Source organism: Bombina bombina, chromosome 10 (genome assembly GCF_027579735.1).
Source record: "Bombina bombina isolate aBomBom1 chromosome 10, aBomBom1.pri, whole genome shotgun sequence".
Taxonomy (NCBI): Eukaryota; Metazoa; Chordata; class Amphibia; order Anura; family Bombinatoridae; genus Bombina; species Bombina bombina.
Window position 1 is genome coordinate 179,934,812 of NC_069508.1, and position 26,502 is coordinate 179,961,313.

The following is a 26,502-nucleotide window of genomic DNA, read 5'->3' on the forward strand; positions in this document are numbered from 1 at the left end:
CAAAGCATTGCTGTTCACACAGCTTATAAGCTTAGCTAGGGTTAGTGCAGTGACTCATAACCATCCTAGGACAGACTGTTTCATAGTTATTGCTACTCATCTGGGAGAATGTTTGAATCACTGCCGGGTGAAGTTGATTTCTGGCAAAATACAAAAACATTCAAAATTAGGGGGCGGTAAAAGATGAGTTTAAAATCCTCAACTACGCACAAAATATAGAGAAAATAACTCATTGTGTAGTTCATTAACAAATCTAGACAGGCCAGAAGGCTTGTTTTTTCCCACAGAAAACCTCTGAACAGTCTGTCCTGGGATGGTTATGAATCACTGCACTAACCCTAGCTAAGTTTATAAGCTGTGTGAACAGTGATGCTTTGGCGTAAAGGGATACTGCTCAAAAGCAGACTTGAAGTAAAAAGGTGTGTCATTGTGAACATAATTTGCATATCTTACCCAGAATCTTTTGCTGCATTGGAAACACTGTAATTCAGAGGTTTTCTGTGAAAAAAACAAGCCTTCTTGCCTGTCTAGATTTGTTAATGAACTACACAATGAGTTATTTTCTCTATATTTTGTGCGTAGTGGAGGATTTTAAACTCACCTTATACCTCCCCCTAATTTTGAATGTTTACACGCACATGCGCGATACACACACACACACACACGTATATATTTATATACATATATACACATACAGTACATATATATATATATATATATATATATATATATATATATATATATATATATATATATATATATATATATATATATATATATATATACATACATATACAAATATTTTTTTATACATACTAATTTACTTATATTATTTTATTTGCTTAATTCTCTTGATATCCTTTGTTGAAAAGCATATATAAATAGGCTCAGTAGGTGCTGATTGGTGGCTGCACATAGATATCTTGTGTAATTGGCTCACCCATGCTATTTCTTCAACAAAGGATATCTGAGGAATGAAGCAAATTAAATAATAGAAGTAAATTGGAATGTTCTTTAAAATTGTGTTCTCTAACTGAATCATAAAAGACAAATTTTGGGTTTCATGTCCCTTTAAGACACTGAACTGCACACATGCACATTGTTCTTTTTTCGTGTGATTACAGTTTTTTTTTCCCCCAACCTTAATCTATAGGAAAGCTACATTGCGCAGGCATGGAAATTCCACGCACTTAAGAAAATTGGTGAATCCCAATCACATTTATTCCACCGTCGCAAGGGTACACTGCTGCGTGAGCATCACCGCTACCTGGAACCTCTCTGCAAGTGACCGTGTGTACTGGAAATTATGGGCCTGTTTACAGCTTGAGACACCGTTGGTGATCATCATAGGACCAGAGTGTCAATTAGAAAAACATTGCTTTATGCACAGAAACGTGCTACCTTATACTGAAGTGCCTCATAAATCAAGAGAATGATATTTTAATTTTTTTTCTTTATTTAAAGCAATTGTTCTTAGAAAGATGTATTTTTATATAGCTATATATTTTATTTATAATGCATCAGCAGCAAATGCAGTTTGTACGAGATAAATAAATGACTCCATGTGTACGATGCGTGTGCACTCTCGCCATTACAGCATTGCATAAACCAAAAAAAAACCTTCATGTTATTGGTTTACTTTCGATACTTAGGGGCCGAATTATTAAAGGAATGGTAAAGTCAATGCTATTTACGATGCAGCAATGCAAAATATATATAAATGCAAGTTTAAACGCTAGTTTATTGGGGGTTTTTTAGATAAAGGCATTATCTATTATTAACCTCTTCTAATCTTTCTCTGTTATGAGAGCCAACTCCGCTCCATGTTAATTTTAGTTTTCATCTCAGTGACTTGCGCGGCAGTCCCACCTGCTGTACACGTCTCTGCGCGCTCCCGATATGGCTATTAAAGAGCGCATGCGCAAATTCCGATTTGTCAATGAACAAAGTAAACATTGAATCAAGAGATTCATTGTTTACTTCGTTCACGGATAGCGCACAAGAACGCAGTATTGAAAGTTAGCATTGTAATTATCTGACCACAAACAATATTAATTTTATAACACTCGTTTTCATAAATTACCAATTATTATTCCTTATTAATTTCAAAATTAAGATTTGTAATCTTTATTTTCTCAAGAAACTTAAATTTAACATAATTATATATAAAAACATTTCAATATTTGCTAAAATATTATTTTAATTTTTTTGTTTTATTAGTAACAAGAATAAAAAATATATAGCTTCAAAATTCGTGGGATATCAATAAAAAGGAAAATTGAACAATACTTACTGTATCTGCTAGAAGTAAACAATGAATCGATGGGCATGAAATTATTCAATGTTTACTTTGGCGTAGCCCGACAATTTCGATTAAGCGGTGTACGCATGCGCAAAAAAAAATTGTGGACGCGCATCGTGTATAAATAACATCTTGTCATTTATAACTTGCGGATAAGGAATTTAGTTTTCACATGCGCATATGTAACCACAACGCTATTGCCTCCCATAATGAGGGCAAACAAGCCCGTAGACACGCATTTTCATTGGATGTGTCAGAGCTAGTGATTTATTGCTGCGAGGGGGGGCCGGCGGGGGATCGCGGCCAACATAGGGGTAAATTATAGATTATCTTTATATTTTACATAGACTACATTAAACGAAAATAGAATTGGAAATTGATTTAGTGACAAACTAATGGTTAGTAAAGGATGTTAGAATAGTGTTTACCATTCCTTTAAGCTGAAACAAAAGTTAAGAAGCAGCGGTCTTAAGACGGCTGCTCCTTAACTCGTCCGCCACCTCTGAGGTGGCGGATAGCAATCATCCCGATCGGATACTATCGGGATGATTGACACCCCCTGCTAGCGGCCGATTGGGCGCGAATCTGCAGGTGGCGGAACTGCACAAGCATTTCATAAGGAATGCTTGTGCAATAATAAATGCCGACAGCATATGCTGTCGGCATTTATTATTGTGGGGTGGACATTGTTAAATCGGCCCATAAGCCTTCAAGATGCAAACCAGGAAACATTGAGCATGGTCCGTTGCAGCTTAGGGGATAAAGTATGCAGCACCAACCATCTGGCATTATTTTGGCTTTGGCCAAAAAAGAACAGGGCACCTGATGTTTGAATTATAAATCCAACATTTCTCAAATTTCATTTTATTATATTTTATGTATATTTTTTAGTACTGCTGTTATGATGTTGTATATTTGTTGGGTGGGTTACTGTGTAAGTCTAAATGACATTGTGATGTTGGATACAATAATAAATATTCTGTTTCCTAGCAACTAGTGCAATAATTTTGATGTTTATAGTGAAAGAATTCCTGCACAAGGTCAACATCATGAGGTTTTTTGGTGTCTGTTTATTCTGTGTATGTTGTGTGAGACAAGTGAGTCTGACACTTGACATTGCTCTTTGCCCTAAGTGAAAATGCAACTTAGTGACTAATGTGTTAAAAAGATCCGGATCATCCTCTTCCTCTGCATGTGAGAGTCACAACCAAGTCTACTCTGCCCATTATTGTGCTGTTGCAGCCCAGAACAAACTGGTCTTATGCCACAATGACCTGCACATCAGCAATATATTTTGTCTCTAGTCTTTAGGAGCAGATTGTATCCTCACTGCCATTCCTGTTTTTAATGCAAAGTTGTTAAAAGTATTATTGAAACAAGCAGGAAATGTATGTTTATGAGCTTGTAATCAAATCCTACAGCGCCATTGGTTGTCAGGGACATGCCTCTACATGCAAAACAATATATTCATTCAAGAACACCCATTACATGCATGTTAAAATTCCTTATTTTAACTAAAAAAAAGAAGGAAAACACTTTGTCAGTTTAAGAAAATTATGATTTCTTTCTTTCTTTGTTACTGTGGATTTTTAATCTGTGATATCATTATCTGAAGCTCATATCCAGATGATGAGTTGCTGGTGTGGACAATATTCCTTTGCTTAACTTATTTTATTTTATTATTATTATTATTATCATTTTTGTTACTCTAATTATTATGCTTATTTGTAATACACCGACAGGTTTCCCAGCACGTTACAGGAGGTACAATAAATAAACAAGGCAGGGAAGGTGAACTGGGACTAGGGCGTGTCATTTTAAACAACTTTCCAATTTGCTTTGTTCTCTTGGTATTTTTAGTTGAAAGCTAAACCTAGATAGGCTCATGAACTAATTTCCTAACCCTTGAAGGCTGTCTCTTATCTCAATGCATTTGACAGGTTTTCACAGCTAGAGGACATTAGTTCATGTGTGCCATATAGATAAACATTGTGCTCACGCCTGTGGAGTTATTTATGAGTCAGCACTAATTGCCTGAAATGTGAGTCTGTCAAAAGAACTGAAATAAGGAGGCAGTCAGCAGAAGCTTAGATTCAGAGATAACAAATATATTAGTATAACTGTTGGCTGTACAAAACTGGTGAATGTGTAATAAGGGATTATCTATCTTTTTAAACAATAACATTTTTGGTGTTTACTGTCCCTTTAATACAGGGTCCTGCTCAATAGAGAATTTACAATCTAAGTAAAACTTCAGGACTCTCTGAATAATAAACACAGGGGTTATTTCTAAACGTTTAGATGCCAATATAAGTGACACAAATAGTGCAGTTTTTATTGGCACAACGTATATGGTTCATATTATTGAACAACTATAATCTGCTGCAGAGACAAGTATTTAATTGCGTTTTACATACCGATTCCCACCTGGCCGCATCTATTCATACTTAGATACAAAATTAAGGTCAAATTGTAAAGTCTAATTTTCCCAGAGATGGAAGGGGGTTAATAGATTTATACAGCAACGGAAGGAAGCAAAATTATTCATATTCTCAGTAGGCAGCAAAATATTAGAAATACTGATCTGTGTCCCTCTGACCTTGACAGAAGATTATTGTTATGTGTAATATTAACTCTGGGCAACTTTATCTGCTCCTGCTTGGAATGTGGCTATTGATTATCATTCAGTAAGCAGCATTAACCTCTTGGCTACAAAAGATGTTTAAAAACTGATACAGCAAAGCAATAATCAAGATGGTAACCAACCTTAAAGGAACATGAAAGTCAAAATGTGTCTTTTGTGAATACAGAGCACACATTGTTCTTGTAGTATCCCTTGTTGGAAAGCAGGTAGTTAGGCTAAGGAGCATAATTGTGTTTGCAGCACTATATTGCAGAAGTTTTGCAAGAATTCTTTTATCAACAAGACCGGTCTGGGAAATCAGACCGGCCCTGGAAATTTCTGAAGACTGGCCCAGCATCAGCGCCCCCCAGCCACACTCCAACCCGTTACCTTCCAGGAACGTAGCGGCCTTAAATAAATGCACTGCGCACAACGCTCGTTCCGTGTCCTGGCTGGGAGGTTCAATCTGCCCAGGATATGGCCCTACGCTGCCGGTAGCCCACGGGTGGACCAATCCAGCACTATTTAATCAATGTTTGCAATAGCACCAGATGGCAGCAGTGCTTGCCACCTAGTGTTCCAAATACATGTGCCTACCTAAGTATGCTCTTCAACAAAGAATACCTTAAGAATGGAGCAAATTTCATGATAGTCAACTGAAAACTTTATTTTTATGTTATACTTTATCCATGTGCCTGTAAAAGAGGAATGCATTGTGTTAAATGCAGCAAATTCTCTTTCTTCATTTAAAATGTCTCTTTAATACAGTACAAGCATTAACCAAAAATCTCCACCTTTAAGCTGGTGGTACCTCTGACCGGCATACGTCATTCCTTAGCAGTCACATATAATACTGCAGTCTTCAAACTTATTGCCTGAATAACTGGAATTTACTGCATTATAAATAAGACATTTCTCTTTTTATCACTCACAGTAGAAGCAAATTTGTCAACAAGGGAAAAGTAAATAGCTTTTTTTTATATACAAGTAAAAAGTATACAATATTCAGCAGCAGCAACCTATGGCAGATTCTTGTGTCAGTTGAAAAAACTGTAATAAAGCCCACTTTATCGTTAGTGCACGAGTAGGCAAATTATGCACGTCCTTGTGCTACACACGTGTCATTATAATAATAATAATGTATTAATGCAGTTAGATGCTATACACTGGCATCCCTACAGACAGCTGGGGAGCTGCTATAACCTTCAACCTGTGACATCATTGCAGCTGGGTAAGGAGCCATCTGTGCTATGTTGGTATTGCTATATAAAGACTGGGGCTGACCCCTTATACCAGGTGTCTTCATGTAATATTCATCAGATGTCTGTCTTCTAATCATACATGCGTAACTTCAGGATATTCTATAGAGCGAATATACACATATACTGACAGAGCACTTAGCCATGCAACAGTCGTATCAGTTGTAACAATGCAGAAGCAGACAGGTGAAACCCTCTTACTGCCTCATATTTTTATTCCTCACAACTGAGCTGATTTACTTGAAGTATTTGGTTTGTTTTTTTATTTATAAACGTACACATAAAATCAGTACGTAGAAGAAAATATGTATCATTCAAAAGTACATTATGCTTAAAGGGACATTAAACACTTTGAGATGGTAATATAAAATAATAAATGGTATATATAAAAAAAATATCTGCAATATACTTTCATTATTTATTTTGTTCCCTTTTTCTGCAATTCCATTCTGAAACTGAGCATTTTAGTTCCTGTTAGAAATGGAAGTGCAGAACACTGTTATATTCCACACAGCCATTGGCTGCACACTCTAGTGACCTATTTATAACTGCCCCTAATTGGCAACAGCAGAAAAAGTAACCTAAGTTACAACATGGAAGCTCCCATTGTTTTATAGATTAAAAAAACTTTACACTTATTTTGTCACTATTTAAACAACTAATGAAACATTAAAAATACATCTACCTGTTATTCTCAGAGTAATCTTTTCTTTGAATGCATCATGTTCAACTTAGCTGTGCATTGCTGCTCTGGAGCTGACTTTATCTATACTGTCACGTATACTACCTGACTCACTCTTTTTTACACCACTTTTGGCTTTTTCAGGGATTACGTGATCTCCCAGACTCTTCCTATAGCCTGTTTTGTGGTTTGTACATACTCACGGAAGAGCTAATCTCTGACCACCTAAACCCTCTCCAGCTCCCCGGGCTCCTGGAGCTGCTGATTGGCCACATCACCCCGGACACCCGCTAACCTATACCCCAGGTTGCTCCAAGAGCCTTTTGCCCCAGAGCTCCACTCTTTTGGGGATTGGTACCCTCTAGGTAGGGCAAGAGGTGGGATGATTGCCGGAAGGGAGCTCCCTTGGGAACTTGGGGTTTCGGACCCCCCTACTTCCCCTGGCTTTCCCGGTGTACATTTGATCACCCGCAGCTCCAGCCCCCATCATTGGATCATGCTGCTTTTTGGACTGTGGCATCTGGGGACGCCACTCCCCGGGATCAACCCTGGAATAACCGAAATCGTAGGATCAGATAAGGCTCTGAATGTGTATAGAAGCAATGTGTGTTTCACAATAAAGTATGTTCTTGTTCCACTTGAATACTGGTTTTGTCTGGTTATTTGGGTGGGCTCTGCTATAATCACTTTTCTCTGCAACAAAGCGGCATGTTCCAGGTTTAGGAAGAACCCTACTGGCAGAGCTACCGGCTGGGGTAGCCGGTGTCCATCACAACTGTTTGGCTTCCGTCTACCTGGAACATCCAAACCACCAACTGAAGCCCCCTTCGGGTGGAGCAGCAGTACGCTGAGCTCAGCAATAGTATGCTCAAAGATTTGTTTGTTTGAAGATTTGTTTGAAGATCGGGGAAAAGTAGCCAGCAATAAGTCCAAGGCAGCAATCATTGCCGAACTAATGGAAGGACACAGGGCTAACGAGGTTACTAGTGGGTCCGATAGTGACCAGAGCAGTGAGCGGCCCAACGAGGCATTGATGGGGGAGACAGTAATGTCCGAGGTCCAGAGGGAGATCCAGTGGCGACGGGCTCTCTATGAGAACACCCCACCCGAGGAGGTAATCACTCTGCTAATATCCGACACCACCTGACTCAAAATGATGGAGGGCCAAAAGTCTATGGGGGGGAGCCGTGCCGGCTCCCCTGGATCCACCTTCCCAGCCAAAGAAGTTACCCCTTGATAGATAACGAAAAGAAGATCGACATCTACCTCCAAGTCCTGCTTGGAAAGCTGTCCGGACGAGCCCTAGAGACCTATCACACTGTGCCCGCGGGGGACAGAAAGAACTATGACTAGGTAAAGGAGCACATCCTTGCTCAATATGGCCTCACCCTGGAGGCTCACTGGGTGAAGTTCCGGGAACTAAAAAGACACGAGTGGCAGCCTTTCCCATTCCTTGGACTGGTTCACAGGCTGTCACGTAATCGCCCTGGCTGAAGCCACCCAGCTCATTCTGTTGGAACACTTTCATACTCACTCTCTGCTGGAGATACAAGAATGGGTCTGAGATCGGTGGGCAAAGACAGCCGACCAAGCTGCCGTCCTGGCTGATCAGTACCTGGAAGCCTGGCTTCAGGCCCACCCTGAGCCGCGACCAGTGACCCGCTCCTCTACAACCTCCGCTCAGCCCCCACCACCTCCCCAGTACCCCCAGACCCCACCAGCACCTGCCCCCCCCCCCCCGGGCCCAGCTCACTCCGGAGGTGCTTTGGGTGTGGGCAGATGGGTCACATCCGAATCCACTGTCCGGCGGGGGAGAAGCCAAGGACTCCACCTCAGGCTCAGTGGGCCAGGGCCCCTGCTGGAGGCTACAGAGTTAGCCTTGGCAATCTGATATCCGTGACATATGCGTTTGAGCCCCCTTACAGGAAATGCAAAAGAGAGTGCAATAAGAAAATGTTTCAGGACATTAAATACTTTTCTAATGCTGTTGTTGTACTACTGCCTACTTTTTGCCAACATGCAGCGTAGTGAATACACCAAATCAGTAAAATAGCTCAGGTATATTTGTTCCTAATTGACTACAGAAATGGAAATACGATAAACATTCTCAAAATACTTTTTAAGGAGTATGTATCTGGACTACAAAACAATGCAAATATTACTTGAAAAATAACTGCTTAAATGCTTTGAAAACATTTATTCGATATGCAGATTATATGCATTGAGTACTTAAAGGGACATAAAACACAATTTTTTCCTTTAATGAATCAGACAGGTCTTGTGATTTTAAACAACTTTCCAATCTACTTCTGTTATCTAATTTGCTTCATTCTCTTGATATCCTTTATTTAAATGGATAACTAGGTAAACGCAGGAGCTGTTGATTGGTGGCTTCACATATATGCCTCATGTTACTGGCTCTCCCAATACATTAAGCTAGTTCCCAGTAGTGCATTGCTGCTTCTTCAACAAAGGATACAAAGAGTATGAAGCTAATTAGATAATATAAGTAAATTGGAAAGTTATATTGTATTCTCTATATGAATCATAGAAGAAAAATGTTGGGTTTTCTGTCCTTTAATTGCTGATATCTACTATGTATTTATAAAAACAGACTAATAAAACAGCGCCAAGCAATGTTCAGAAACAAAATGGGTGAATATTGCTGAAGAGCAGAGGGTAATGTCAGCAAAATGGGATGGAAACTGGTGAAGCAAAGAGAAAATAGAAACAAAATAATTAGAATTCCAGACTGCTACTAGCAGTGCTGACTGACTTCCTAATCCCTTGTAAACAGTCCTCACAGACTTGTAGCATTGGGATAATTAATATTCCAGATACATTCCCTATACATAGCAGCTCACTTTCCACACTGTAATCCCCCCCCCCACAGATATTAATGTGACAGTGACAGTGAGGAAAGTTTGTCCCCTTCAGGAACAGCCAATGACAAACATACGTAGGTGATTTTTACAGTTCTGCCCTGCAAATTCTGTCACAATTCTTTATTAATAATCTTTTTGTTTTACATTAAGACACTTCCATAAATACAATTCAGATGATTTCCTACTGTAACATTAATGTATTAACGTCTGCTCTCAATGTAATTCAATGCCAGGGGGAATGAATACAGACAAAGCCCTTCATCACTGCACTGAAAGACATTTATGTAATGTAATATTTCCTTTTAACATATTTTACAACAGGACTTATTGTTCCACACCCCCCACCAGAAGGATTTGATTACAGGAAGAAAATAAAGGGAAAATATGCATTGGCTTTAGGAAGTCTTAAAATCACAATAGTTAAATAAAACTGTAAAGCTCTAACGTCACTGAGTTGGAATCCTAATATTCTAGTCACATAAAAGCATAATAAAATCAGTGCTGCAGTCTCACAGGAAGTCTGCTTTTTTATTTTCATTTTTGTGCATCAAAAGGGGGTATTTAAAATACATTCCAACGTTTTTGTAATTGGATGTTCTTATTACATGATTCTGTTTAGTTGTACTCCTTGTCTACCAACAAAGCTATGGCAATTGAAATTTTTAAGCCAGCCAATAGCAGACCTAATCAATAGAGGGCACTTGTGCAAAAAATAATTTGGGCCCCCCTCTCCTAAGGTTAATCAGTAATAAGCAATAGTAAGATACATGCTTCTCTGTATACTGATTTTGAGTAGAATTTTTTTTATATATATATATATATACACACACACACACACACACACTAACATACACACAAATACACACACACTGATAATGAGCATGCTGTACTTTCTAATAATACTGAGTATTTATACACTGCCAGTAAGTAGTGATGTCGCGAATTGTTCGCCGGCGAATAGTTCCCGGCGAACATAGCTTGTTCTCGCTCGCAACGGCGGGCGAACATATGCGATGTTCGATCCGCCCCCTATTCGTCATCATTGAGTAAACTTTGACCCTGTATCTCACAGTCTGCAGACACATTCCAGCCAATCAGCAGCAGACCCTCCCAGCTCCTGGACAGCAGCCATTTTAGATTCATTCGGAAGCTGCATTCTTAGTGAGAGGAGGGACAGTGTAGCTGCTGCTGATTTAATAGGGAAATTGATAGCTAGGCTAGTGTATTCAGTGTCCACTACAGTCCTGAAGGACTCATCTGATCTCTGCTGTAAGGACAGCACCCCAAAAAGCCCTTTTTAGGGCTAGAACATCAGTCTTTTTTTTTTTTCCTGTGTAATCTAATTGCAGTTGCCTGCCTGCCAAGCCACTTGCCCAGTGCCACCACTCATATCTGGTGTAACAGTAGTGTAAATTAAAAAAAAAAAAACTTTTTTGACTGTGAAACATCAGTCTGCTAGTGTAATCTAATTGCAGTTGCCTGCCTGCCAGCGTGTGTGCCAGGCCCACTTGCCCAGTGCCACCACTCATATCTGGTGTAACAGTAGTGTAAATTTAAAAAAAAAAAACTTTTTTGACTGTGAAACATCAGTCTGCTTGTGTAATCTAATTGCAGTTGCCTGCCTGCCAGCGTGTGTGCCAGGCCCACTTCCCAGTGCCACCACTCATATCTAGTGTAACAGTAGTGTAAATTTAAAAAAAAAAAACTTTTTTGACTGTGAAACATCAGTCTGCTAGTGTAATCTAATTGCAGTTGCCTGCCTGCCAGAGTGTGTGCCAGGCCCACTTGCCCAGTGCCACCACTCATATCTGGTGTAACAGTAGTGTAAATTTAAAAAAAAACTTTTTTGACTGTGAAACATCAGTCTGCTAGTGTAATCTAATTGCAGTTGCCTGCCTGCCAGCGTGTGTGCCAGCCCCACTTGCCCAGTGCCACCACTCATATCTGGTGTAACAGTAGTGTAAATTTAAAAAAAAAAAATTTTTGACTGTGAAACATCAGTCTGCTTATGTAATCTAATTGCAGTTGCCTGCCTGCCAGCGTGTGTGCCAGGCTTACAGCGTATACTGTGCCCACTTGCCCAGTGCCACCACTCATATCTGTTGTAACAGTAGTGTACATTTAAAAAAAAAAACTTTTTTGACTGTGAAACATCAGTCTGCTTGTGTAATCTAATTGCAGTTGCCTGCCTGCCTGCCTGCCTGCCTGCCAGCGTGTGTGCCAGGCTCACAGCGTATACTGTGCCCACTTGCCCAGTGCCACCACTCATATCTTGTTTAATAGTAGTGTAAGTGTACATTTAAAAAAGAAAAACTTTTTTGACTGTGAAACATCAGTCTGCTTTTATGTCTCAGGCTCACAGCGTATACTGTGCCCACTTGCCCAGTGCCACCAATCATATCTTGTTTAATAGTAGTGTAAGTGTACATTTAAAAAAAATATATCTTTTTGGACTGTGAAACATCAGTCTGCTTTTTTGTGTCAGGCTCACAGTGTATACTGTGCCCACTTGCCCAGTGGCACCACTCATATCTTGTTTAATAGTAGTGTAAGTGTACATTTAAAAAAAAAAAAAACTTTTTGGACTGTGAAACATCAGTCTGCTTTTTTGTGTCAGGCTCACAGCGTATACTGTGCCCACTTGCCCAGTGCCACCACTCCTATCTTGTTTAATAGTAGTGTAAGTGTACATTTAAAAAAAACAAAAAACTTTTTGGACTGTGAAACATCAGTCTGCTTTTTTGTGTCAGGCTCACAGCGTATACTGTGCCCACTTGCCCAGTACCACTCATATCTTGTTTAATAGTAGTGTAAGTGTACATTTAAAACCGGGTTCAGTCAGACAGCATGCCAATCAACGCATGCTGTTGCCACCACCAGAATGCCGTCATCGCAGAGCTCAGCAGTGTGGCATTTTTTGTGTGTGTCTGCCTCTGACAACAGCGATGCCATTTGCAACCTGTGCCAAAAGAAACTGAGTCGTGGGAAGTCCAACACCCACCTAGGTACAACTGCTTTGCGAAGGCACATGATCGCACATCACAACGCCTATGGGATCAACACATGAGTACAAGCAGCACACAAACTCAAAGCCGCCATCCTCCTCCTGGTCCAGCATCTTCACCCACGTCAACCACTGCTGTCCTCCTTGCCCCCTCTCAACCATCCGCCACTCCGTCTCTCTTCCGGAGCAGTTCCTGCTCATCTTCCCACAGTCAGGTGTCTGTCAAGGACATGTTTGAGCGTAAGAAGCCAATTTCACAAAGTCACCCCCTTGCCCGGCGTCTGACAGCTGGCTTGTCTGAACTCTTAGCCCGCCAGCTTTTACCATACAAGCTGGTGAAGTCTGAGGCATTCAAAAAATTTGTAGCTATTGGGACACCGCAGTGGAAGGTACCGGCCGAAATTTCTTTGCACAAAAGGCAATCCCCAACCTGTACTCGATTGTGCGAAAGGAAGTAATGGCATGTCTGGCACACAGTGTTGGGGCAAGGGTCCATCTGACCACTGATACCTGGTCTGCAAAGCATGGTCAGGGCAGGTATATCACCTACACTGCGCATTGGGTAAACCTGCTGACGGCTGCCAAGCATGGAATGCGTGGCTCTGCAGAGGAGTTGGTGACACCGCCACGACTTGCAGGCAGGCCTGCTGCCACCTCCTCTACTCCTCCTACTCCATCCTCTTCCATAACCTCCTCGGCTGAGTCCTCTTCTGCTGCTGCGTCTTGCTCCGCATCAACTGCACCCCCCCCCAGCTCCCCAGGTACTATTCCACATCCCGGATACGGCAGTGTCACACCGTCTTGGGGTTGACTTGCCTGAAAGCAGAGAGTCACACTGGACCAGCACTCCTGTCCGCCCTGAACGCACAGGTGGATCAGTGGCTGACTCCGCACCAACTGGAGATCGGCAAAGTGGTTTCTGACAACGGAAGTAATTTGTTGGCGGCATTGAAATTGGGCAAGTTGACACATGTGCCGTGCATGGCACATGTGTGTAATCTGATCATACAACGCTTTGTGCATAAGTACCCAGGCTTACAGGACATCCTGAAGCAGGCCAGGAAGGTATGTGGCCATTTGAGGCGTTCCTACACGGCCATGGCGCACTTTTCAGATATCCAGCAGCGAAACAATATGCCAGTGAGGCGCTTGATTTGCGACAGCCCGACACGTTGGAATTCAACACTCCTAATGTTTGACCGCCTGCTCCAACAAGAAAAAGCCGTTAACGAGTATTTGTATGACCGGGGTGCTAGGACAGCCTCTGCGGAGCTGGGAGTTTTTTTGCCACGTTACTGGACGCTCATGCGCAATGCCTGTAGGCTCATGCGTCCTTTTGAGGAGGTGACAAACCTAGTCAGTCGCACCGAAGGCACCATCAGCGACATCATACCATTTGTTTTCTTCCTGGAGCGTGCCCTGCGAAGAGTGCTGGATCAGGCCGTAGATGAGCGTGAAGAGGAAGAGTTGTGGTCACCATCACCACCAGAAACAGCCTTATCAGCATCGCTTGCTGGACCAGCGGCAACGCTGGAAGAGGATTGTGAGGAAGAGGAGTCAGAGGAGGAATGTGGCTTTGAGGAGGAGGAGGAAGACCAACCACAACAGGCATCCCAGGGTGCTCGTTGTCACCTATCTGGTACCCGTGGTGTTGTACGTGGCTGGGGGGAAGAAGATACCTTCAGTGTCTTCAGCTCGGCATCCAACCTTGTGCAAATGGGGTCTTTCATGCTGTTGTGCCTGTTGAGGGATTCTTGTATAAAAAAGCTGAAGGAGAACGACCTGTACTGGGTGTCCACGCTACTAGACCCCCGGTATAAGCATAAAGTGCCTGAAATGTTACCGAATTACCGCAAGTCGGAAAGGATGCAGCAGATCCAAAATAAATTAAAAAGTATGTTTTACACAGTGTATAAGGGTGATGTCACAGCACAACGGGAATCTAACAGGGGAAGAGGTGAAAGTAATCCTCCAACTCCCACGACCACGCCTGCAAGGACAGGACGCTTTACAGACGTGTTGTTGATGGAGGACATGCAGAGCTTTTTAAGTCCTATGCATCGCCACAGCCCTTCGGGGTCCACCCTCAGAGAACGACTCGACCGACAGGTAGCAGACTACCTCGCCTTAACTGCAGATCTCGACACTCTGAGGAGCAATGAACCCCTTGACTACTGGGTGTGCAGGCTTTACCTGTGGCCTGAGCTATCCCAATTTGCAATAGAACTTCTGGCCTGCCCCGCTTCAAGTGTCCTGTCAGAAAGGACCTTCAGTGCAGCAGGAGGTATTGTCACTGAGAAGAGAAGTCGCCTAGGTCAAAAAAGTCTAGATTACCTCACCTTTATTAAGATGGATGAGGGATGGAGCCCGAAGGGACTGACATTGGGCGATACATTCGAGTAAAAAAGGCCTGATGAGATGAGCTGCCTTGGGCTAAAAATGGTCCACACGCTGCTGTATTTTATCTTCGAATGCCGGATGACTTGCGTGACTTATCCGCCACCAACTAGGGTTCAAGCCGCAATGTTTTAGGACACTTTCTGCCTGGGAAACAAACATCAATTTTTCTGGCCGCTGCTGCAGCAGCGGCTGCAACAATACCTAATTTTTTGTGTACATGCCAAATGTTTCTGGCCTCTGGTGCTGCACTGTGGCTTCAAAAACCAAACCAAAAAAAAGGCACGTAACAGGGATTAAACTGATTGGAATAGTACTACTTAACACACCACTCCTATCTGGTGGCACAGTAGATTGCACGCGCAGTGCCCCAAATTTGAAGTAGGAGGACCGACCAAGCATCTTTTTCCATCTCCCGGTTCCTAAAATCCATGCCATATACACGTCCCCTGATAGGGGACGTAACAGGGATTAAACTGATAAGAATAGTACTACTTAACACACCACTCATATCTGGTGGCACAGTAGATTGCATGCGCAGTGCCCCAAATTTGAAGTAGGAGGACCGACCAAGCATCTTTTTCCTTCTCCCGGTTCCTAAAATCCATGCCATATACATGTCCCCTGATAGGGGACGTAACAGGGATTAAACTGATAAGAATAGTACTACTTAACACACCACTCCTATCTGGTGGCACAGTAGATTGCACGCGCAGTGCCCCAAATTTGAAGTAGGACGACCGACCAAGCATCTTTTTCCATCTCCCGGTTCCTAAAATCCATGCCATATACACGTCCCCTGATAGGGGACGTAACAGGGATTAAACTGATAAGAATAGAACTACTTAACACACCTTATAATAATGCAGAGAGAGGCAACGCAGAGAGAGGAGTCTGAAGAAGAGGAGTCAGAGGAGGAAGGTGGCTTTGAGGAGGTGGAAGACCAAACACAGCAGGCGTCCCAGGGGGCTTGCTGTCACCTTTCGGGGACCCTTGGTGTTGTACGTGGCTGGGTGGAGGAAGAGACTTTAAATGACATCAGTGAGGACAAGGAACGGGACATGGCTAGCTTGGTATCCAACCTTGTACAAATGGGGAGTTTGCGGTTGTTTGCGGTGCGTTAAACGGGGAGTTTGGTCTGTCACTGTGAAGCGGACGTAACCCTTACACTACCTGATCGATACAACATCATACCTGATGTTTTAAAGCACGTTATTCCAAACAATTTAGGAATGTTAGGTGATTTATGCCCTTTATGTATTAAAACCAGACTCTGCATCAACTATGTAATTTTACGTGGGAGTTTTGCCATGGATCCCCCTCCGGCATGCCACAGTCCAGGTGTTAGTACCCTTGAAACAACTTTTCCATCACTATTGTGGCCAGAAAGAGTCCCTGTGGGTTTTAAATTTGCCTGCCTATTGAAGTCAATGGCGGTTCGCCCGTTCGCGAACATTTGCGGAAGTTCGCGTTCGCCGTTCGCGAACGGAAAATTTTAAGTTTGCAACATAACTACCAGTAAGCACAATGTGCAGTATAATGATGCATCTATACACTGATGAGTATGCTGCACAGTATAATGATGTGAGTATCTATACACTGATGAGTATGCTACACAGTATAATGATGTGAGTATACACTGATGAGTATGCTGTGCAGTATAATTATGTGAGTATCTATACACTGATCAGCATGCTGCACAGTATAATGATGTGAGTATCTATACACTGATGAGTATAATGCACTGTATACTGATGTGAGTATAGACAGATGAGTATGCTGTGCTGTATAATGATGTGAGTATCTATATACTGATGAGTATGCTACAATGTATAATGATGTGAGTATATATACACTGATGAGTATGCTGTGCTGTATAATGATGTGAGTATCTATACACTGATGAGTATGCTACACAGTATAATGATGTGAGTATCTATACACTGATGAGTATGCTGCATAGTATAATTATGTGAGTATCTATACACTGATGAGTATGCTGCACAGTATAATGATGTGAGGATCTATACACTGATGAGTATGTTACACAGTATAATGATGTATCTATACACTGATGAGTATGCTGCACTGTATAATGATGTATCTATACACTGATTAGTATGCTGCACTGTATAATGATGTGAGTATCTATACACTGATGAGTATGCTGCACAGTATAATGATGTGAGTATCTATACACTGATGAGTATGCAGTGCAGTATGATGATGTGAGTATCTATACACTGATGAGTATGCTGTGCTGTATAATGATGTATCTATACACTGATGAGTATGCTGCACTGTATAATGATATGAGTATCTATACACTGATGAGTATGCTGTGCAGTATAATGATGTGAGTATCTATATGCTGATGAGTATGCTGTACAGTATAATGATGTGAGTATCTATACAATGATTCATATGCTGCACTGTATAATGATGTGAGTATCTATACACTAATGAGTATGCTGCATAATATAAAGATGTGAGTATCTATACACTGATGAGTATGCTGCACAGTATAATGATGTGAGTATCTATATACTGATGGGTATGCTGTACAGTATAATGATGTGAGTATCTATACACTGATGAGTATACTGCACTGTATAATGATGTATCTATGCACTGATTAGTATGCTGCACAGTATAAAGATGTGAGTATCTATACAATAATGAGTATGCTGTGCAGTATAATGATGTGAGAATCTATAGACTGATGAGTATGCTGCGCAGTATAATGATGTGAGTATCTATAGACTGATGAGTATGCTGCGCAGTATAATGATGTATCTATACACTGGTGAGTATGCTGCACAGTATAATGATGTCTCTATATACTGATTAGTATGCTGCACTGTATAATGATGTGAGTATCTATACACTGATGAGTATACTGCACTGTTTAATGATGTGAGTATACACAGCTGAGTATGCTGTGCTGTATAATGATGTGAGTATCTATACACTGATGAGTATGCTACACAGTATAATGATGTGAGTATTTATACAATGATGAGTATGCTGCATATAATAATGATGTGAGTATCTATACACTGATGAGTATACTGCACTGTTTAATGATGTGAGTATACACAGCTGAGTATGCTGTGCTGTATAATGATGTAAGTATCTATACACTGATGAGTATGCTGCATATTATAATTATGTGAGTATCTATACACTGATGAGTATACTGCATATTATAATTATGTGAGTATCTATACACTGATGAGTATACTGCATAGTATAATTATGTGAGTATCTATACACTGATGAGTATACTGCACAGTATAATGATGTGAGTATTTATACAATGATAAGTATGCTGCATATAATAATGATGTGAGTATCTATACACTGATGAGTATACTGCACTGTTTAATGATGTGAGTATACACAGCTGAGTATGCTGTGCTGTATAATGATGTGAGTATCTATACACTGATGAGTATGCTACACAGTATAATGATGTGAGTATTTATACAATGATGAGTATGCTGCATATAATAATGATGTATCTATACACTGATGAGTATACTGCACTGTTTAATGATGTGAGTATACACAGCTGAGTATGCTGTGCTGTATAATGATGTGAGTATCTATACACTGATGAGTATGCTGCATATTATAATTATGTGAGTATCTATACACTGATGAGTATACTGCATATTATAATTATGTGAGTATCTATACACTGATGAGTATACTGCATAGTATAATTATGTGAGTATCTATACACTGATGAGTATGCTGCATAGTATAATGATGTGAGTATCTATACACTGATGAGTATGCTGCACAGTATAATGATGTGAGTATACACAGTTATATATATAAGCATGCACACTCACAAACACACAGATATACTCATAATGATTGAAAATTAGTTTCTGTAGTGTGGCAACAGAGCTAGCAATCTGCTTTTATAACTTGTAGCCTAAGATCGTTACAGCAACTAAAACAGATTGCAAATAAGTCTACCATAAATAAGCCCCTTGTAGCACTAAAAGGGTTAACGGCAACCCTGGCCGCTTCTGTCAGACCATCTGTTGCTCTTTGTACACCAGCTATCACTATTCTTACAACAGCAGACTGCCCCAGCCTCTCTGTTTGTTTCAGTTGTCAGGGAGTCTCCTGACTGGGTATTAAAGGAAAACGGAAGGGAAACCCCAGGCCACATCCCCTCCCATCTATTTGAGGAATATAGTGACTCACACAGCTGTTTGTAGATCTAGGAACAACCCACAGGCATGAATCAGAAATCACACTGACCTATTCATACAGTTACTAAAGCCACTGGTACAGGGAGAATCACACTGACCTATTTATACAGTTGCTAAAGTCACTGGTACAGGGAGAATCACACTGACCTATTCATACAGTTGCTAAAGCCTCTAGTACAGGGAGAATCACACTGACCTATTCATACAGTTGCTAAAGCCACTGGTACAGGGAGAATCACACTGACCTATTCATACAGTTGCTAAAGCCACTGGTACAGGGAGAATCACACTGACCTATTCATACAGTTGCTAAAGTCAATGGTACAGGGAGAGTCACACTGACCTATTCATACAGTTGCTAAAGTCACTGGTACAGGGAGAATCACACTGACCTATTCATAAGGTTACTAAGGCCACTGGTACAGGGAGAATCACACTGACCTATTCATACAGTTACTAAAGTCACTGGTACAGGGAGAATCACACTGACCTATTCATACAGTTACTAAAGCCACTGGTACAGGGAGAGTCACACTGACCTATTCATAAGGTTGCTAAAGCCACTGGTACAGGGAGAATCACACTGACCTATTCATAAGGTTGCTAAAGCCACTGGTACAGGGAGAATCACACTGACCTATTCATAAGGTTGCTAAAGCCCCTGGTACAGGGAGAGTCACACTGACCTATTCATACAGTTGCTAAAGTCACTAGTACAGGGAGAATCACACTGACCTATTCATACAGTTGCTAAAGTCACTGGTACAGGGAGAGTCACACTGACCTATTCATACAGTTGCTAAAGTCACTGGTACAGGGAGAGTCACACTGACCTATTCATACAGTTGCTAAAGTCACTGGTACAGGGAGAATCACATTGACCTATTCATACAGTTACTAAAGCCACTGGTACAGGGAGAATCACACTGACCTATTCATACAGTTACTAAAGTCACTGGTACAGGGAGAATCACACTGACCTATTTATACAGTTGCTAAAGTCACTGGTACAGGGAGAATCACACTGACCTATTCATACAGTTGCTAAAGTCACTGGTACAGGGAGAGTCACACTGACCTATTCATACAGTTACTAAAGCCACTGGTACAGGGAGAATCACACTGACCTATTTATACAGTTGCTAAAGTCACTGGTACAGGGAGAGTCACACTGACCTATTCATACAGTTACTAAAGCCACTGGTACAGGGAGAATCACACTGACCTATTCATACAGTTGCTAAAGCCTCTAGTACAGGGAGAATCACACTGACCTATTCATACAGTTGCTAAAGCCACTGGTACAGGGAGAATCACACTGACCTATTCATACAGTTGCTAAAGCCACTGGTACAGGGAGAATCACACTGACCTATTTATACAGTTGCTAAAGTCACTGGTACAGGGAGAATCACACTGACCTATTCATACAGTTGCTAAAGCCACTGGTACAGGGAGAATCACACTGACCTATTCATACAGTTGCTAAAGCCACTGGTACAGGGAGAATCACACTGACCTATTCATACAGTTGCTAAAGTCAATGGTACAGGGAGAGTCACACTGACCTATTCATACAGTTGCTAAAGTCACTGGTACAGGGAGAATCACACTGACCTATTCATAAGGTTACTAAGGCCACTGGTACAGGGAGAATCACACTGACCTATTCATACAGTTACTAAAGTCACTGGTACAGGGAGAATCACACTGACCTATTCATACAGTTACTAAAGCCACTGGTACAGGGAGAGTCACACTGACCTATTCATAAGGTTGCTAAAGCCACTGGTACAGGGAGAATCACACTGACCTATTCATAAGGTTGCTAAAGCCACTGGTACAGGGAGAATCACACTGACCTATTCATAAGGTTGCTAAAGCCCCTGGTACAGGGAGAGTCACACTGACCTATTCATACAGTTGCTAAAGTCACTAGTACAGGGAGAATCACACTGACCTATTCATACAGTTGCTAAAGTCACTGGTACAGGGAGAGTCACACTGACCTATTCATACAGTTGCTAAAGTCACTGGTACAGGGAGAGTCACACTGACCTATTCATACAGTTGCTAAAGTCACTGGTACAGGGAGAATCACATTGACCTATTCATACAGTTACTAAAGCCACTGGTACAGGGAGAATCACACTGACCTATTCATACAGTTACTAAAGTCACTGGTACAGGGAGAATCACACTGACCTATTTATACAGTTGCTAAAGTCACTGGTACAGGGAGAATCACACTGACCTATTCATACAGTTGCTAAAGTCACTGGTACAGGGAGAGTCACACTGACCTATTTATACAGTTGCTAAAGCCACTGGTGCAGGGAGAATCACACTGACCTATTCATACAGTTGCTAAAGCCGCTGGTACAGGGAGAGTGACACTGACCTATTCATACAGTTGCTAATGCCACTGGTACAGGGAGAATCACACTGACCTATTTATACAGTTGCTAAAGTCACTGGTACAGGGAGAATCACACTGACCTATTCATACAGTTGCTAAAGTCACTGGTACAGGGAGACTCACACTGACCTATTCATACAGTTGCTAAAGTCACTGGTACAGGGAGAGTCACACTGACCTATTCATACAGTTGCTAAAGTCACTGGTACAGGGAGAGTCACACTGACCTATTCATACAGTTGCTAAAGTCACTGGTACAGGGAGAATCACACTGACCTATTCATACAGTTACTAAAGCCACTGGTACAGGGAGAATCACACTGACCTATTCATACAGTTACTAAAGTCACTGGTACAGGGAGAATCACACTGACCTATTAATACAGTTGCTAAAGTCACTGGTACAGGGAGAATCACACTGACCTATTCATACAGTTGCTAAAGTCACTGGTACAGGGAGAGTCACACTGACCTATTTATACAGTTGCTAAAGCCACTGGTACAGGGAGAATCACACTGACCTATTTATACAGTTGCTAAAGTCACTGGTACAGGGAGAATCACACTGACCTATTCATACAGTTGCTAAAGTCACTGGTACAGGGAGACTCACACTGACCTATTCATACAGTTGCTAAAGTCAATGGTACAGGGAGACTCACACTGACCTATTCATACAGTTGCTAAAGTCACTGGTACAGTGAGAGTCACACTGACCTATTCATACAGTTGCTAAAGTCACTGGTACAGGGAGAATCACACTGACCTATTCATACAGTTGCTAAAGCCACTGGTACAGAGGGAATCACACTGACCTATTTATACAGTTGCTAAAGTCACTGGTACAGGGAGAGTCACACTGACCTATTCATACAGTTGCTAAAGTCACTGGTACAGGGAGAATCACACTGACCTATTCATACAGTTGCTAAAGCCTCTAGTACAGGGAGAATCACACTGACCTATTCATACAGTTGCTAAAGCCTCTAGTACAGGGAGAATCACACTGACCTATTCATACAGTTGCTAAAGCCTCTAGTACAGGGAGAATCACACTGACCTATTCATACAGTTACTAAAGTCACTGGTACAGGGAGAATCACACTGACCTATTCATACAGTTGCTAAAGTCACTGGTACAGGGAGAATCACACTGACCTATTCATACAGTTGCTAAAGTCACTGGTACAGGGAGAATCACACTGACCTATTCATACAGTTGCTAAAGTCAATGGTACAGGGAGAGTCACACTGACCTATTCATACAGTTGCTAAAGTCACTGGTACAGGAAGAATCACACTGACCTATTCATACAGTTACTAAAGTCACTGGTACAGGGAGAATCACACTGACCTATTCATACAGTTACTAAAGCCACTGGTACAGGGAGAGTCACACTGACCTATTCATAAGGTTGCTAAAGCCACTGGTACAGGGAGAATCACACTGACCTATTCATAAGGTTGCTAAAGCCACTGGTACAGGGAGAATCACACTGACCTATTCATAAGGTTGCTAAAGCCCCTGGTACAGGGAGAGTCACACTGACCTATTCATACAGTTGCTAAAGTCACTGGTACAGGGAGAATCACACTGACCTATTCATACAGTTGCTAAAGTCACTGGTACAGGGAGAGTCACACTGACCTATTCATACAGTTGCTAAAGTCACTGGTACAGGGAGAGTCACACTGACCTATTCATACAGTTGCTAAAGTCACTGGTACAGGGAGAATCACATTGACCTATTCATACAGTTACTAAAGCCACTGGTACAGGGAGAATCACACTGACCTATTCATACATTTACTAAAGTCACTGGTACAGGGAGAATCACACTGACCTATTTATACAGTTGCTAAAGTCACTGGTACAGGGAGAATCACACTGACCTATTCATACAGTTGCTAAAGTCACTGGTACAGGGAGAGTCACACTGACCTATTTATACAGTTGCTAAAGCCACTGGTGCAGGGAGAATCACACTGACCTATTTATACAGTTGCTAAAGTCACTGGTACAGGGAGAATCACACTGACCTATTCATACAGTTGCTAAAGTCACTGGTACAGGGAGACTCACACTGACCTATTCATACAGTTGCTAAAGTCACTGGTACAGGGAGAGTCACACTGACCTATTCATACAGTTGCTAAAGTCAATGGTACAGGGAGAGTCACACTGACCTATTCATACAGTTGCTAAAGTCACTGGTACAGGGAGAATCACACTGACCTATTCATAAGGTTACTAAGGCCACTGGTACAGGGAGAATCACACTGACCTATTCATACAGTTACTAAAGTCACTGGTACAGGGAGAATCACACTGACCTATTCATACAGTTACTAAAGCCACTGGTACAGGGAGAGTCACACTGACCTATTCATAAGGTTGCTAAAGCCACTGGTACAGGGAGAATCACACTGACCTATTCATAAGGTTGCTAAAGCCACTGGTACAGGGAGAATCACACTGACCTATTCATAAGGTTGCTAAAGCCCCTGGTACAGGGAGAGTCACACTGACCTATTCATACAGTTGCTAAAGTCACTAGTACAGGGAGAATCACACTGACCTATTCATACAGTTGCTAAAGTCACTGGTACAGTGAGAGTCACACTGACCTATTCATACAGTTGCTAAAGTCACTGGTACAGGGAGAATCACATTGACCTATTCATACAGTTGCTAAAGTCGCTGGTACAGGGAGAGTCACACTGACCTATTCATACAGTTGCTAAAGTCACTGGTACAGGGAGAATCACATTGACCTATTCATACAGTTACTAAAGCCACTGGTACAGGGAGAATCACACTGACCTATTCATACAGTTACTAAAGTCACTGGTACAGGGAGAATCACACTGACCTATTTATACAGTTGCTAAAGTCACTGGTACAGGGAGAATCACACTGACCTATTCATACAGTTGCTAAAGTCACTGGTACAGGGAGAGTCACACTGACCTATTTATACAGTTGCTAAAGGCAGTGTAGGGCACAATTGGGCCTGGAGCAAAGCTAAGGGTTAAAGCTGAAGGGAGAGATAGGAGAAGAGGGCTGGCTAGGGAGGTTAGTTGCAACAATGTTGCATGCAAGGGAGGGGCCCACTACTCACCTTAAAAGTGGGGATCATCAGCTTCCTGGCCCTCTTCTTCCTGGAATCCGGTGCAGACGAGTTCTTTCTGTTATTGTTCAGGGTGATTTTTAATTTCTGTGAACAATGCAGCGATCCAGACGATCAAAACTCCCTCCACAGCGCTTCCACGAGTTGGTGTTTGAGAAACCTGGATCAGACAGACAGAAAAAACAGATAAGTACACTAGATAGTATTGAAGAATTTGATGATATAATACCACCTACACAGTACACTAAAAGGCTAGGCCTTGTGCTTAAAAAACACAGATTAGTCACACAGTTAGTAGGTTGGATATTCATGCAACTAGTGATGGAGATAATTCAGCCTATGTATCAGCTGCAATGGCTAGGCCTGATGTGACATCGGCCTGTCTCCATACTCAGGAACAATTGCCCTCACTGCAAATAGATGGCCATGAGGGTGATTTGGGGGTTGAATTGCATGGTTATACTACTAGGCCTCAAGCCTTAGGTACTCCATCGGGCAGGCCACATGCACAGGCTGTGGCCTATTCGGAGGGCATGGCCTCCCCAACTTCCAGGCCTATTTCTGATAGCCCCCCAGCCATAAGCAATCATGATATGGCGCCCTCATACACGGCCCACGTGGCAACCCCAGGCCCTTCCACCTATTCGGGCCCTCAAACAGTTTCTTCTCTGGCCCCTCTGGTAGGCCATGACTTGCCCCCAGGCCCCGGTTTGGCTTTCGCTTCCCCCTCAGGCCGCATGGCTCAATTAGGCCGCATGTCGGAAACCAGGGCCTGTTTTGGGCCTTCAGTCCGGCCTGGGCGACTTAACTGGTTCACATATCCCCGTTTTGGGGCCTTTAATCCGGCCTGTGCCTGGGCGATGTAGCGGTCTCAAATGTTCCCCCATCCGGCCCTTCTATGCTGTCCTCCGCACACCATCCGGTACATTGTCTGCCCTTATTTGCTGCCCCCAGCCATCCGGTAATCTTACCTGAATCGGCGGTCTCATCTCTCATATCCGCGATCCCACCGTCGGTTGCGTCGGCTGTCTCCTCGATCCTGGCTTCCATCATGGAGGCGATGTCTCCGTCGGGTCCTCCAGCTCCTTTTCACGTGATGCCGGTGTCGGGTCCTCCAAGCCAGGCCGCAGGTCCTCCAAGCCGGGTAGTAAGTGCGCAACCGGAAGTTCCGGTCACGCGCCCCTCCATTTCCGGTTCCGGTTTCGTCGGCCACAGCAGCGTCGGGAGTCCAAGGGAGCGGCCGCATCCTCATCAGCTCCCGGAAGGTGAGCACCAGCAGAGGATGTCGGTCGGGGGAGGGTTAATAGGCCGCAAGGGAGTGCAAGTGTGGCGGCAGCGGACATCTTCATGGGTCATTAGCAGGTTGGCGGCAGTAGGTAGAGGGCACCATGATGCCGGAAGATGCCTTATAATTACCGCAGGGTTCACCAGAGGCTTTAACACAAGGAGAGGTGTTACCGCTAGGGGTAATAGATTAACTCATTTGGGTAGAGGAATTCTATCAAGCGCTAACGCGCTAGGACAAGTGATAGGCAGTCAGTTAGGTGGGCAAATAAGTGCTATGGAAT

At 42.4% G+C, this 26,502-nt stretch overlaps 1 protein-coding gene across 1 annotated transcript in view; it reads left to right on the top strand.

Moving 5' to 3' along the window:
- Positions 1-3,295, top strand: part of BTBD19 (BTB domain containing 19) — a 170,826-nt gene extending 167,531 nt beyond the window's left edge. The window contains exon 8 of the mRNA XM_053693552.1: positions 1,154-3,295. Within this exon, the coding sequence (XP_053549527.1) occupies positions 1,154-1,288 (135 nt within the window). The 3' untranslated portion in view covers positions 1,289-3,295. The remainder of the gene's footprint in view (positions 1-1,153) is intronic.
- The last annotated feature ends 23,207 nt before the right edge of the window (positions 3,296-26,502 follow it).